Source organism: Muscardinus avellanarius, assembly GCF_963383645.1.
Source record: "Muscardinus avellanarius genome assembly, chromosome: 14".
Classification (NCBI taxonomy): Eukaryota; Metazoa; Chordata; class Mammalia; order Rodentia; family Gliridae; genus Muscardinus; species Muscardinus avellanarius.
In genome coordinates this window covers 8,648,373-8,662,226 of record NC_137800.1, presented here as the reverse complement: position 1 = coordinate 8,662,226, position 13,854 = coordinate 8,648,373, and the positions used below count along the sequence as shown (strand labels likewise).

Sequence of the window (13,854 nt, the reverse complement as noted above, 5' to 3'; positions counted from 1 at the left end):
GGGCGTGGTCTCTTGAAGACAGGAAGTGGAGGGAGATGGGTTCCTGGGGGCGTGGCCTCAACGGCAGGGCGTGGCCAGACCTAGCTCCTGGGGGCGTGGCCTTGGGGACTATATATGTCCCTCACCGGGTCATATGTGTGGCCACCACGGCCCTCTGTGTTTACTTGTCCTTTCTGCATCTTGGCTGTGAGCTCCTTGAAGTTGGGGACTCTGTTCTAACGTCTTTATAAAGCACTGCTGCGGTGCCTGGCTCTCTCTGCTCACCATCATACCCTGAGGACCCATAGCCCCGGCTCCTGCTGAGCAGCTGGTGTAAATAAACTATATAAATGGACTGAAATCTCCAGGCCCACAAGCAAATAAATCTTCCTTGAAGTGTGTCTGTGTCAGGGGTTTGGATCACAGGGGTGAAGGAGCCGGTAGAAACAAAGGCGCAGCTTGAGAGTGTTACAGGGCTTTGGGTGCAGGGGGACAGACCCCTGGAGGGGAGAGGCAGGACAGGAAGACCCCAGAGGAAGAGGAGGCGCTGCCCCTGGAGCCTCACCTTCGTAACAAGGTTTCAGGTCATTCTGGACGGAGCTGGAGACAGACTCATAGATCTTCCTCTTCCTTCTGAGGATGTGGCCCTCCAGGCCTCCCAGGATGGCACTTATCTGAGAAGCCACATGACACAGTCCGTGTGTGACATTTCCTCCAACAGAGGCAGGTCGGATGTGCCCATGTGTGGCCATGGTTTCCCTTTGTCTGTGTTACACTTGACTGTCAGTATCTGTGTGTCCTGCCCACACGTTGGCTGCGAGCTCCTTGAAGACCGGAATGCTATCTTTACATCTTTATACCCCAAAGTGCGGCAGTAGTGCTTGGCTCCCACAAACCACTCAATAAATGTGTGCTGAGTTGACCCAGGCACAGGCGAGGCCCTGGAACAGGCAGTCTTTGGGGGATCAAGGAAGAGACAGCTATCTCCCTATATCACCAGGTGATTTGGGCTGGCCCCACAAGAAACCGAGTCACAGACATAAGCCTGGCATCTCCAAAACTAACAAATGACTGCAAAGATATGACTTGAAGCTATGCTGTTTTAGAATATTCATAATATGGTGTTGGTTAGTGACAGCCAGGGACAGTGGCACACACCTGTGATCTCAGTACTTGGGAGCCGAGAAAGGAGGTTTGCATGTTCAAGACCTGCCTCAGCAATTTAGTGAGACCTTCAGCAACTTAGTAAGACCCTCTTTCAATATAAAAAGGGCTGGGGTGTAGATAGGTGGCAGAACCTCTTTGGGTTTAATCCGCAGTGCCCTAAAATATCTGTATATATTGGTGAGTGACAAAATTGCAAGGGGATGCAGATGTCTATATATCTAAGAATTCTTTGAAACTTCTCCCTGGGAACCCTACGGCCTTGTCCTTCCTGGTCACGCTTTATCATGGGACAGGGCTTGCATGACGACCTTCACACCCCTTCTCTGTCCCCATTCCATCAGGTTCCCTACCTCACAGCGCCTCCAGACCCCGGACACTCTGGGGTCCCAATGGGAAGACACAGGCAACTGTCCATGCCCCCTGGGAAGAAAGCCACCCCCATGACATCACCCCATCATTTATCAGGCACTGACCTCTTGGATCAGGAAACTTTTTCTGTAGCCGTCATACTTCCAGCCATTCCTTATCCCGATTTCTGCCATTCTCTCCTGCAGGGAATGCTTAAAGGCATCAATGTGCAGCATCAGAGCTGACCCGGCAGGCTTCCCAGAGCTGTAGGAAAAAGCACAGCCAAAGCTTAAGGGACAGTGGTGGCCACTGCGAGGCTGAGACAAGCACAGACTGCTGGTGTCCTGCCGCTCGTTTTAAAAAGAAGAGTAAGATCTAACAATGACCCAGTTCCCATAATGCACCAGACCCCGAGCTAGTCCAGGCCTGGGCCACGAAAGCCCGTGTTGTCAGTGTGAAAATCGAGGTTCAGAAACGATGGTCGAGGTGCCCAAGGTCACACAGCCACTAAGAGGCAGGGCCAGGCTCTGCACCCTGCGTTGGCCGCAGAACTCATTGCCTTTCGACTGAGGACGCGTTTCTGCTAGAAAGGGTGGGACTTGAACTACACCTTGAAAGATGGCAAACCCTGGGAAAACGAAAAGAAGAAGGAATTTTCCCCCCATGGGACAACACAATGAATAAAGGTCTGAATATTCTAAGAGTGAGAAATGGCAGGTTATAAAGCAGAGCGTGGGCTTTAGCTGTCTACTTGTGAGCTGGGTGACATTTACACCATTCCATCTCTCTGTCTCTGTCTGTCTGTCTGTATCTCTCTCTCTGTCTCTGTCTCTCTGTCTCTCTCTCCTTCCCCTCTTGTGGGGATGGAACCCAGGGGCATTCTACCTCCAAGCTACACCCCCAGCCCTATTTTTTATTCTTTATTTTGAAACAGGGTCCCACTGAGCTGCAAAGAGATCACCATGCCCTGCTACCCCACTCTCTTAAATCACAGTCTGCTCAAATGTAAAAAGACGGAAGCCACTTAATAAATTATTGAGAGCCTCGGATGAGGTGATGCATACTCAGTGCTGGGCCGCCCAGGGTGCTCTCTGTAGACTGGCTCCAGAAGAGGCTTACAGCAGGCAGCAGCAGGTCTGGGGCAGGGGAAAGGGGAGCTGGGGGCAGGAACAGCATGCTCAAGGCCTAATGCCATCTTAAGGAACTCGGAGACTCCTACAGAGGGGGAGGGTGTGGGTGGAAGATGACCCAAGACCTGCTTAAAGAAAGCTGGGGGCAAGGACGGGGTGGGGTCACTGAGAAAGACGATGAAGGCAAGACGCTGGAGGGGAAGAGTAGGGCGATGGTCCAGGCTGCCGCACTGGGGATTAGGAGAGCCTTTTCTGTTGATGGAGGACAGAACTGGCAGTCGGGGATGAGGGGGCACCAAGAAGGTCCACCCCACGCCAGGCGTGGCGGCGCGCACTTGTAATCCCAGCATTTGAGAGGCCGAGACAGGAGGATTGCAGTTCATAGACAATCTCAGATACTTAGTGAGGCCCTCTGCAACTTAGTGAGACCCTGTTTCAAAATAAAGAATAAAAAATAGGGCTGGGGGTGTCGCTGGGAGGTAGAATGCCCCGGGCTCTATCCCCAGTACTACCAAAAAAAAAAGAAAAGAAAAGAAAAGAAAAGATCTACCCCAGCTTCCCACCCCCATTCACGCCATGTTTATGGGCCACATGTCAGGGACGTGGAGTCCTCCAAGAGCCCCTCTCTTGTTTTGCATTCAGGGAAAGTTCTGAAGGTTCTATGTTTGCTCAATTCCACGCTTTCCAACCAAAATAGCCAGCCCTGGGCTCAGATCTCTAAGAAAATGTATCCCCTGATATATGCAGAAGAGGTTTGAAAATTAATGGGAAACATAATATTAGTCTGAACACGCATCAGCGTCCAGGCCCCGGGTCACCATGGGCAGCTTCTAAGTAAACCGAACCAAGAAGGCTTTTGTGTTTTGCCAAAGACTAGGCTTTCCTCCTCAAGTTACAAGCTACTCCCGACACTTCCAGTTCCAAAGGAGAGATTCTTAAGACTGAGAGTCTGCCTCAATGTTTGTTCATGAAGAAGCGAGACAAAAGATCCTTTACCTAAAAATGCTTCCAAAAGCAGGGTCCATCTGGTCGTAGATGGGCTGAGTGAGGGCTTGGTTCAGATTGATCCTGGCCAGAGTCCTGGAGGCGTAGATGCCGTTCTTCAGGCAAACGGCTTTCAGAGTCTGGTGGAAACCCCGGTTCCCTTTACTCCTCTAGAAAAGTCAACAACAAATTAGCAGACTTAGTAGGCATCAACTAAAAAGTCACATGACCAGAGGCCAAAGGCCAGTGCAAAAATCACAGGATGGAGCAGAGACAGTGTGGCATTTAACCATTGTGTCCTATCATCCCAGATGTGGAACCCTCTGGAACCTTACAGTGAGCAGTAAGTATGCCACTAGGGTGACTTCGCAATAATTATTATGTTTGTACAGGTTTATTCTTTTGAGAAAAGAGATAAATGAATGACTAGAGTGTTTGGAAAAATATATGTAAAAGGGTGTGTGTGTGTGTGTGTGTGTGTGTGTGTGTGTTATTTAAAAAGAAGAAAGCCAGGCGTGGTGGCACACGCTTGTAATCCCAGCATTCGGGAGGCTGAGACAGGAGGATCGTGGTTCACGGACAGCCTCAGCTACTTAGTGAGGTCCTTTGCAACTCAGTGAGACCCTGTTTCAAAAAAAAGAATAAAAAAATAGGGCTGGAGGTATAGCTCGGAGGTAGAATGCCCCTGGGCTCCATCCTCAGAACTGCAATAAATAAATAAATAAGATATATAAGCTCTAGATTATTCTTTCCAACCTATTGGAATGCACCTGTGTCCATTTTGTTGAAATATTTAGAGCAATAAAAACTCGGGACTTAATGGTTAAACATGTCATTAAGCCAGTCAGGGAGAACTGTGCACACAGCTCCAAGTTGGCTGGGAGCCCCCGCCCTGGGCTTCCAAACTGCGCTAGGCTCACTTCGAGTAGTTTTGTTTTTTTATTTGTCAATAAACCTAGACCAGGCTCTTGCACAGTGAAGTTATTGAGATCAGGTGCCAAGTCTCACCCATCTTTATGTCCTTCACATCTGGTACTGACTTAGGCAGTACTTAACAAATTTATTTATTAAGTGAGTAATCAAGCAATGCATGAATGAATGAGTGGAAATGTGCTGTGATAGAGAATAAACGTGTGTCTTGGATTCCCTGAGGAGAGTACAAATTTTGTGTACTTTTGGTCAAATATTTAAAGAAACACAGAGCCATCATCCGTATTGCCCTGCCCATGTAGCCAGTATCATCTACCAATTCCAACCCTTAGTAGGTGGTGTGGATCGAACTGTGTCCTCCCAAAGCTTGTATGTGGAAGTCCTAATCCCCAGTGTGGCTCTATTTGGATTACACCTATAATCCCTGTACTTGGGAGGCTGAGGCAGGAGGTTGACAAGTTAGAGCCAGCTTGGACAATTTAGTAAGATTCTGTTTCAAAAAATTAATAAAAGGGCTGGGGGGTCAGTGACAGAATGTTCTTGGGCTCAATTTTCAGTAATAATAATAATAATAATAATAATTAATAATAATAATAATAATAATAATAATAAATAACAACAACAACAACAACAGCAGTGGGTCAGTCAATAAGAAGGTTGGGAACTGGGCTGACCTGGCCAAACAGCACTTGTTTTCTGTGGAAAGGGCTACTCACCACCAGGCAGGCCCCGAGGATGCGCCGGTAGGAAGCCCTGGCCACCAAGACCCCTTCTCGCAGAGGCCGTTCTATGTGAGCAAAGCACTGCCCGATGTTCCTCTCCAGCAGCTCCGTCTTCTCCTCCACGAATCTCCGCAGGCCACTCACGTGCGAGTGTTCGTTCTAGGGACAAGGACCATGAGGGCACGGTAAGCGTGAGGCCAGCCCCCCGTAAAGGCAACTTCTCAAACTTTGCTTCCTTTACAGCTTGTCATCGACCCAAGATGACGCTTCAGATGATCGCCCAGAGTCAATTACCCCGTGTGGGCCCCAGAAAGCATCCCTCCATACACAGACCTGCTGGGGCTGGGTGGGATCAGACAGTAGAGCGACCGATGCCTACTACAACTTATTTTGTGTATAAAATCCATCGGGCTATTTGGGGAAGTAACTCTCCAAATAACAGTCCAACTGTCATTAAAACAGATTTTTCCAGTGACATTTGAGAGACAATGACTCTGATTTCACATGAAGCAGTTTTGAAGATAGTGCTTCTCAGACTGCAAGATGTGTACAAATCAGCAGGAGAGCCTGCAACCCAAGGGCCTGGGATTCTGCATTTGTGGCCATCCCCCAGGCAAATTGATCTTCTGGGCCCTCAACCACACTTTGAAGAGCAAAGCTACAGGGCTGAAAATATTAAGCCTCGGCTCCTTCTTCACAGAATACAGTCCATTGAGGGAGAAAAATGTAGACAGCCAGGCATGGCTTAACAGTGTATCAGTCAATGATGGCTCACACTCATGACAGTGGTCTCCTAGGATTCAACAGAACCAAAGTGTGTAGTGGGCTGTACCGTATAGATTCCTGAAAATGCCTTCAACATACATGCAACAATGACATTAGCTGAGGACACCTTTCCAGAACGTATCCCTGTGGTTAAGCAGTTTTGCACAAAAGGGTGACTGCCAAGGTCAGCCTTGACCTCGAGGTTCCAAACTTAGGAACTCAAAGTATTGTGAGAGCCATGCTGTGTTGGTACACACCAAATAACCTCGATTCTCAGGAAGCTGAAGTGGGATGATCGCAGGTTCAAGGATAGCCTCAGTAACTTAGCCAGGCTCTCAGCCACTTACTGAGACCACGTTTCAAAACTTAAAAATGAAGAAAAAAAAAAAAAAAACAGGGAGCTGGGCATGGTGGCGTACACTTGTAATCCCAGTACTTGGGAGGCTAGGAGGCTGAGACACGAGGATCGCACAGGTTCAAAGCCAGCCTCAGCTACTTAGTGAGGCTCTCAGCAACTTAGTGAGACCCTGTTTCCAAATAAGTATAAAATAGGTATGGGAGTATAGCCCAGAGGTAGAAAAGCCTCTGGGTTCCACCCACAAAAAAAAAAAAGGGCTGGGGGTATAGCTCAGTGTACCAAACTCACCCTGCTCCCCTCTCCAACACACACACGAAGTGTAAGGACTTTGATGGATTCCACAGCGCCCCCAGCAGATGGAAGCCATACTCCCTAGCTTAGTAGCTAAAGCCTTCACAGCTAGAACTCAATGCCCCCTCTAGCATCAGTCTGTTTGCCTGGCACACCCTCCTAGGTAACTTCCCCTAGACTTGTGACCATTCCCCAAACATGGAACCCCTCCTGCCCTGCCCTTGGCCTTTGCACAACCGATCCCCTTCTCATCCTTCAAGACAAAGCCAAAGTCACTTTCTGTGACGCTCTCCCTGACCCCCGGGGCACAGCTGGGCCCTCTCCCTGCTCTTCCACCACATTCGGTACCTCGCTGTCTCACAGATTGCTCCTGCCCTTTGGGGTCTCCCTCACTCCCCTCCTCCACTTCTCTGGAACCAGGAACTTGCTGATGGGACAGGCAGTAACTCATGTTCCTCCATTCCAAGACACAGTCTAAGGCCAGCTCACCTACTTTATAGGTGACACAGTCAACAAGCGGAGAGGTGAGGCCATCGTGTGAGCTCACACGTCCATCCCAGGGCCTTTTCTGTCTGTTTAGAGTAGAATGGCGAATGCTGCTCTAACTAGCAGCTTCTCCAGGCCTCTCTTCACTCTACAAGTGTTTATGGCTTCAGTCCTCTGATAAAGCAGCATTCGCCATTCTACTCTGAACAGACAGAAAAGGCCCTGGGATGGACGTGTGAGCTCACACGATGGCCTCACCTCTCCACTTGTTGACTGCGTCATCTATGAATTGGATGAGCTGGCCTTAGACTCTGCAGGTTCCAGAGTGGACACGTTTCATGGACACTGTTTGGCTTCGGGTGCACCTGGGGGATTTTCCTAGTTCCCACCAGTAGGAATCCCACAAGTCATACTCTTCTCCCCTGAGTGCCCTTGATATTCTTTGGAATTTGGGGTGTCACTGGTGGTTAAAATGAAGAAAGGGGACATGGAAGGAAAGGCCGGGGCAGAGATGCCTGCACTCCATCTCACTCCGTAAGTCCCTGTCGAGGGAACGGAAGGACGTAAGAAAGGTGGGGGCGGTAAGGGGGACGATGACACTTGGGAGTAAACGCAGGGCTCACTCAGCACTGAAATGTCATAATCAACTTCCTATTGGTTCTTAAAAGCAATGACCATTCATTTAACAGCACTAACTGCCCAACTCTGAATTTTTGGTTTGAATCACACTCTTGAAAAAAAACCAAACGAATAAAAAGTCAATCGCATACATTTTAGGTGTGGTTTTTTCAGAATTCAAATGCACTGACAATGCCTTCGTCTTCCAATTTTCCATCAAAGAACCAACGCAGGGACCAATATCGGAAGCCAAGGGATTTTTGGGAAAAGCTGTGGGCTGCTCCCTCAGAAGGCCATCCTGTCAGGGAGTGCCAGGCGGCCCCTCCCTCCTCTGTGGCTTCTAAGGCTTGGCCCTGCTGCAGGGATGGGACAAGCCCCCAGGGGTCCCTCTGAGTTAGCAAAGAACTAACTCACTTCCGGGTTGACTGCACAAGGCCACGTCCTTGTGTCTGTAAAATAAACCAACCACACACTTCACCACATCTGACCCATTTTCCAGGAGCTCTTCCAAAAGCAATCTTGTGTTGGGCAGAGATGCAAACTTCACCCCGAAGAACTTTTTCAGGAAGTTGGAAGGTGAAACCTTCCCCAAATATTTCAGAGGACAAAAGTCCATTCGGAAACCTCAGATTTTTTTTTTTTTAATCATACAACTAGACCAAAACAAGGAACGAGATGTATGATGAATGAGATAGCAACTCTTGCCCTCTTAGGCACTTTTGGGCATTCTCATAGCCAAGCATTTGGCCAAACTACAGTTTTTCCAGCCGACATTGCTTATTTTCACCTGAAGTCAGGCCTCCAGCGCCTCCTCGCCCGGTCCCCCCGGAGGCTCATCCCAGGCTGGTTTCCCCAGTGCAGGACCAGCCCCTTGACCTCTCAGGGAGCCAACAGGGCTTCCTGAGCCCTTCCCTGTTCAGGAAGAGCAAGAAGTCATCTGGTTGTGCAAATCTGATGGGTGAAAGTTGAGTGTGAAAATAAACAAGGACCAACCAAGTGTGAGAAGCAAAGGCTGTCTCCTGCGCTTGCTATAGCACGGGGCCGCCAGCACGGGGCAGAGACTCAAAGGCCCGCAGAGGCAGGGGGAAGCTTGACGGTGGTAAAAGGCACAGCTTTAGGAGAGGCTAAGTGGAGGCTGCGGGAAGCATGACGTCCCGTGTAATTGCCTAGGGGAACAGATTTGGCTCTCTCTCGCTGATTCTAAGTTAGAAGCTGGAACAAAGATTAGGGAAACTATTAATCAAGTAGCGGCTGTTGGGGGCAGATTTTTTTTTGGAAGTATCTGTCTGGCTCTCCAGATTGTCACCAGAGATGGCAGCCTGACCCCCTCCAAGTCCTAGTTACAGAGAGGAGACTGGATCTGGGCAACTGGCTGCAGGCCGGGGGTCAGCGTTCTGTTTTTGTACATAATCTGGCGGCTATGTATGTTACAAAGAAACAAAGTGGTTGGTGATTGATTAAAAAGACTAATTTTTTTTTCTCTATAACCCTCCCAAGCCTCTAATTTAGCAGTTTATCCCTTTTCTCTTAGGGTTAACAACAAAATAAAAAGTCATCCATCAAAAAGATAGATTTGTCCATTACCCTGAGAAACATAATTTTTCCCTGGTCACTCAGAAGGCCTGGGTTCTAGACAGTACAGATGCCTGAAGGTGTCACTCAAGTTCCCTCCCAGATCCCTCCTCTCACTCTTTTATCAGGCTGTCGCTCTGGGTCTGAGCTCCTGACCGCCTTTGGGCACAAGGGAAATCTCCATGCAGATGAAACGCTTTTAGATATTGTGTGCCTAAACAGGCCTTTCCAAGATCCAGGAATCATCTGTATTCCAGAGGCAAACTAAATCATTCTGCCACCGTTTAAACAAGCCCATCTTGTTCAAGCCTCAGGAGAGATGGAAAGTAGCCACAGACTATTTTTATATCTTCCTCTCAGCCCCATCTGTCCAGGTAAAATATTATTTCTTTCTCTTTATCCAAATGTTATGATTTTAACCCTTTTGTTATCTTTTCATTCTCTTAGACGCTCTGGGATTTTTATCTTCCTCTGCTATATGTACATTTTCTCACACAGTAAAGAGAATATTCTGCCCAAGTGGGGAGAGGTGTCTTCCATACCGGTGGGTTTTCTGTGCAGCAGAGACTGTCTGTGAGGAGCAACAGGCCGAAGGCCTCTGTGATGTACTTGGTCACCCTCCTCCTCTGCTTGTCCAAGAGCCTTTTCCTGATGTATTCTCTTAACTTGGGGATTTCTGGAATGAATTCACAGGCAGCACAAACAATATTAAAAGGCCAGAAGTTTGTACAGAATAGAATTCATAAAAGTTGAAAGATAGGGTTGGGAGTCTGAACAAACTATAGCTAAGGTCCCACGTGGACTGGCTGTCCACGAACCCAGCTCTCTGAAGGATACCTTTTTCATGTCTTGGATCAACAACAATGAATGCTATTTCAGCAAGGTTGAATACTAATTTTATTTATCTATCCCAAACAAAATACACAAGGTACAGGCTGGCAAAATATGCGGACTTTTCTTTGGGATGGGACTCATCACAGACTTGAAGCAAAGGCGCTTGTTTCTAGGGTCTCAGCTCCTTGGTTCCCCTAGACTTTTCTATCTGTGTTAGGAAAACGTTCACATTACAACAGCCCAGGTTTGCTCAAGAAAGGAGCAAGAGCCTCTGACACATGGGTTCTAGGTGGAACCTGCCTTTGTCCTGGCCCTTCCTTAGAGTAGACAAAAGGTGCTTCCCTACCTTTCCCCATTACATTTATACGTGGCAATTGTTCTAAACTACTCCTTGCATAGACCACGCTGGCTTTGTCATTTCCTGGTTCCCCTGATTCTGGGAACACAGCCCCCCTCTGCTCTCTCTCCTCCATTTGCATATGAACACAGCTACTGAGAGGTACCCCTTGTAAGACAGAGGTCCAGACTGACCCTCAGAGTTCTCAGACCTTCCAGCCAGCACCATTTAACTAAGCCTGGCTTTTCCTTTAATGTTTGCCGGTGGGCTGGTATTTCCCCTCATCTAGATTTTAAGTTTGTAAAGAAAAGGTCCTTGCCTTTCCTGACTCAGGGCATACAGTACACATTCAAAGACTGCATTTGAGCCAGGCATGGTAGCCTGTAATCCCAGTACTTGGGAGGCTGAGACAGAGTTTCACAGGTTTGAGGACAGCCTCAGAAAGTAGTGAAACTCTTATTTTAGTTTCAAAATAAAAATAAAACAGGGCTGGGGGTATAGCTTGGAGGTATAATGCCTCTGGGTTCAATCCCAGAGCTACAAAAAAAAGAAAAAAAAGAAACTATCTGGTGCCCATGGCCAGGTGGCTAAGGACCCTCAAGCCAAATGCTAAGGCAGTGACAGTCAGCTCAGCTCCCTCGACTTTGCCAATCCATAGTAAGAGTTAAGGAAGAGACAAGCCAGGCATGGTGACACTCCTGCAACCCCCCTAGTATTTGGGAGGCTGAGAAGGAGGATCGCAAGTTCATGGTCAGTCTCAGCAATTTAATGAAACTCTCAACAACCTAGGGAGACTCTGTTTCCAAATTAAAAAAAAAAACAGTCTGGGAGTATAGCTCAGAGGTAGAATGCCTCTGCAGAACCACAAAATTAATTAAAATAAATACAAAAATTAGGCTGGGGGTGTAGCTTGGAGGTAGAATGCCCCTGGGGGGGGGGGGAGAGAGAGAGAGAGAGAGAGAGAGAGAGAGAGAGAGAGAGACAGAGAGAGAGAGAGACAGAGAGAGAGACAGAGAGAAACTGTGGTCTCAGCCCCCAATACAGGAGAGAAAAAAAAGAATACTTGCACATATATATTTATTAATAGATACAGAAACTGGAAAGCTGGAGAAAGTTCTAGAGCAGGATATTCCAAGTCCGAAGCTTAGACGTGAGAATTGTAGTGGTTGATAAGAAGCATGGATTACCAGTTTCTTCCTCTGTGAGGAAGGCCTGCTGCCAGTACTCCTGGGCGCTCACTGTGTACACCAGATCGGAGGCGTCCCGAGCCTTGGAGTCAGCCGGCAGTCTTCTCTGAAGTGAGAGAGATACACAGGAAACAGTAAGTCGGCTGTGGTGGAGGGAACACTCAGAGGCCTCCTGGGAGCCGCGTCCCATCTCAGCGCATCCAGTTTCAGTTCTGCAAGAGTGAGCCCCGAAAAGAGAGACACGATTCTAAACATCCAGTGTCTCCATCTGTCCATTCTTTGCGAGGCCAGAGGCAGTGAGGACACCGGTGCATAGAAACCATTCCTTTAGGAGTTCCCAATAGCAATCCTTGAAGGAAATTATTAGAGAGAAAATAATTCAAGCATATATGTAAATATTCTGAGGAGGGGAAGTACGAGGTTCCTGTTTAGAAAAAGGAGCAGGAAGAATATGAGGCTGGGGGTGGGACTCAGTGGTAGAGAATGTGCTCACATGAAGCCCTGGGCTCCATCACCAAACGACAAAGGAACAAATCAAAGAAGCACATTGCTGGCAAAGTGGTGAGCTGAGCCAGCCTGCACCAGCTCCCAGGAGATAACTGTCACCTGGATATCCAACTCCACTTCAGTGATGTCACTTTGGTGGCTTGGAATTGGCAATGGTGGGGTGTTTACACCACAGTAATTGGCAATAGTGGGAGTGTTTACACCACAGGAATTGGCAATGGTGGGAGTGTTTACACCACAGGAATTGGCAATGGTGGGAGTGTTTACACCACAGGAATTGGCAATGGTGGGAGTGTTTACACCACAGGAATTGGCAATGGTGGGAGTGTTTACACCACAGGAATTGGCAATGGTGGGAGTGTTTACACCACAGGAATTGGCAATGGTACCAGTTTCTTGTTATTACAGTTGTTTAAACACAGAGCTTGTTTTTAAACGTTTACCTATCATTCTGAATTAGATTATGATGTGAGACCATAACACACCAATGAAAGTATAAAAATAATAAATAAAAGTTTATAAAATGCCAGTACAACACAACACTGAGCAGAAAGAGTATAAAAGAGAAAGTTTCTTGCCATGTGATTAGTGTGTAACCACGCACATTTTAATGGAGTAATGTTAAAGTATATAATGATTTGAAATGGCAAGGAATTAAGGATTGCATGAGAAAATCTCTTTTGGAACTAGAATTGAACCCAGTCTACCTCCAGGCTATACTCACAGTCCCCACCTCTTTTAAATTTTGAATGGTCTTGCTAAATTGCAGAGGCTGGCCCTGAACCTATCTCAGCCTCCCAAGTACTGGGATTATAGGCCAAATATTGTGCCACCACACTTAGCTAAAAAATCCCTTTTTTTAATGATTAGAAAAACTTCACAGAAATCACACTAGAATCACACATAAATATTGTTCCATAATTTTTCATTCTTCTTTTTTGTTTTGATTCAGCCTTGCCAGGTATGCATCTTCCTGAAAAATGTGCTAGTGTTTTGATATCATTTATTTAAGTCTTTAAAAGATTATTTTAGAGCCAGGCATGGTGGCACATGCTTGTAATCCCAGCATTTGGGAGGCTGAGACAGGAGGATCCGGGTTCATGGCCAGGCTCAGCTACTTAGTGAGGCCCTTTGCAACTCAGTGAGACCCTGTTTCAAAATAAAGAATAAGAAATAGAGCTGGGGGTGTAGCTCGGAGGTAGAATGTCCCAGTAATGAAAAAAAAAAGATTTATAAGAATATTTCACAATAGTTTGTGGTTATAATTTTAAATGTCTATGAAAATTTAATTTGTTTATGGAAATATAATTTGGTTAAAAAATGATGTAATTTTATTTAAAAAAGTAAATCTTTCCAACTCTATATGGTAACAGAGCATTAATCAAAGTAAGAGTTTTAGCACACAAGTTAATAGAGTTGTAACTAAAACAAGATTTATAGGCTCCTGAATATTTTGACAGTTTATGTAATACAAATGACTTCAATCACGCAATGCCTCATTTAGGCACAGCCACCAGTTATTTTCATATAAAATGAACTGAATGAACCAGAGAATGACCAATTTTTCTCCTCTCCTGGGAGTAGCTGGTGAGGAGGTAGAAGGAAATAGGCAGATAGGGAAGAGGCCTTGGTAGAAAAA

The 13,854-nt window shown here is 46.9% G+C and overlaps 1 protein-coding gene across 1 annotated transcript in view; it reads right to left on the bottom strand.

Annotated features, from left to right (window-relative positions):
* The window catches only part of NUGGC (nuclear GTPase, germinal center associated), a gene marked incomplete at both ends in the record, with an annotated part of 46,393 nt that overhangs the window by 6,907 nt on the left and 25,632 nt on the right, over window positions 1-13,854 (bottom strand). The window contains 6 exons of the mRNA XM_080710195.1: window positions 545-653; window positions 1,620-1,758; window positions 3,621-3,778; window positions 5,255-5,419; window positions 9,893-10,026; window positions 11,709-11,814. Of these exons, the coding sequence (XP_080566321.1) occupies window positions 545-653; window positions 1,620-1,758; window positions 3,621-3,778; window positions 5,255-5,419; window positions 9,893-10,026; window positions 11,709-11,814 (811 nt within the window). The remainder of the gene's footprint in view (window positions 1-544; window positions 654-1,619; window positions 1,759-3,620; window positions 3,779-5,254; window positions 5,420-9,892; window positions 10,027-11,708; window positions 11,815-13,854) is intronic.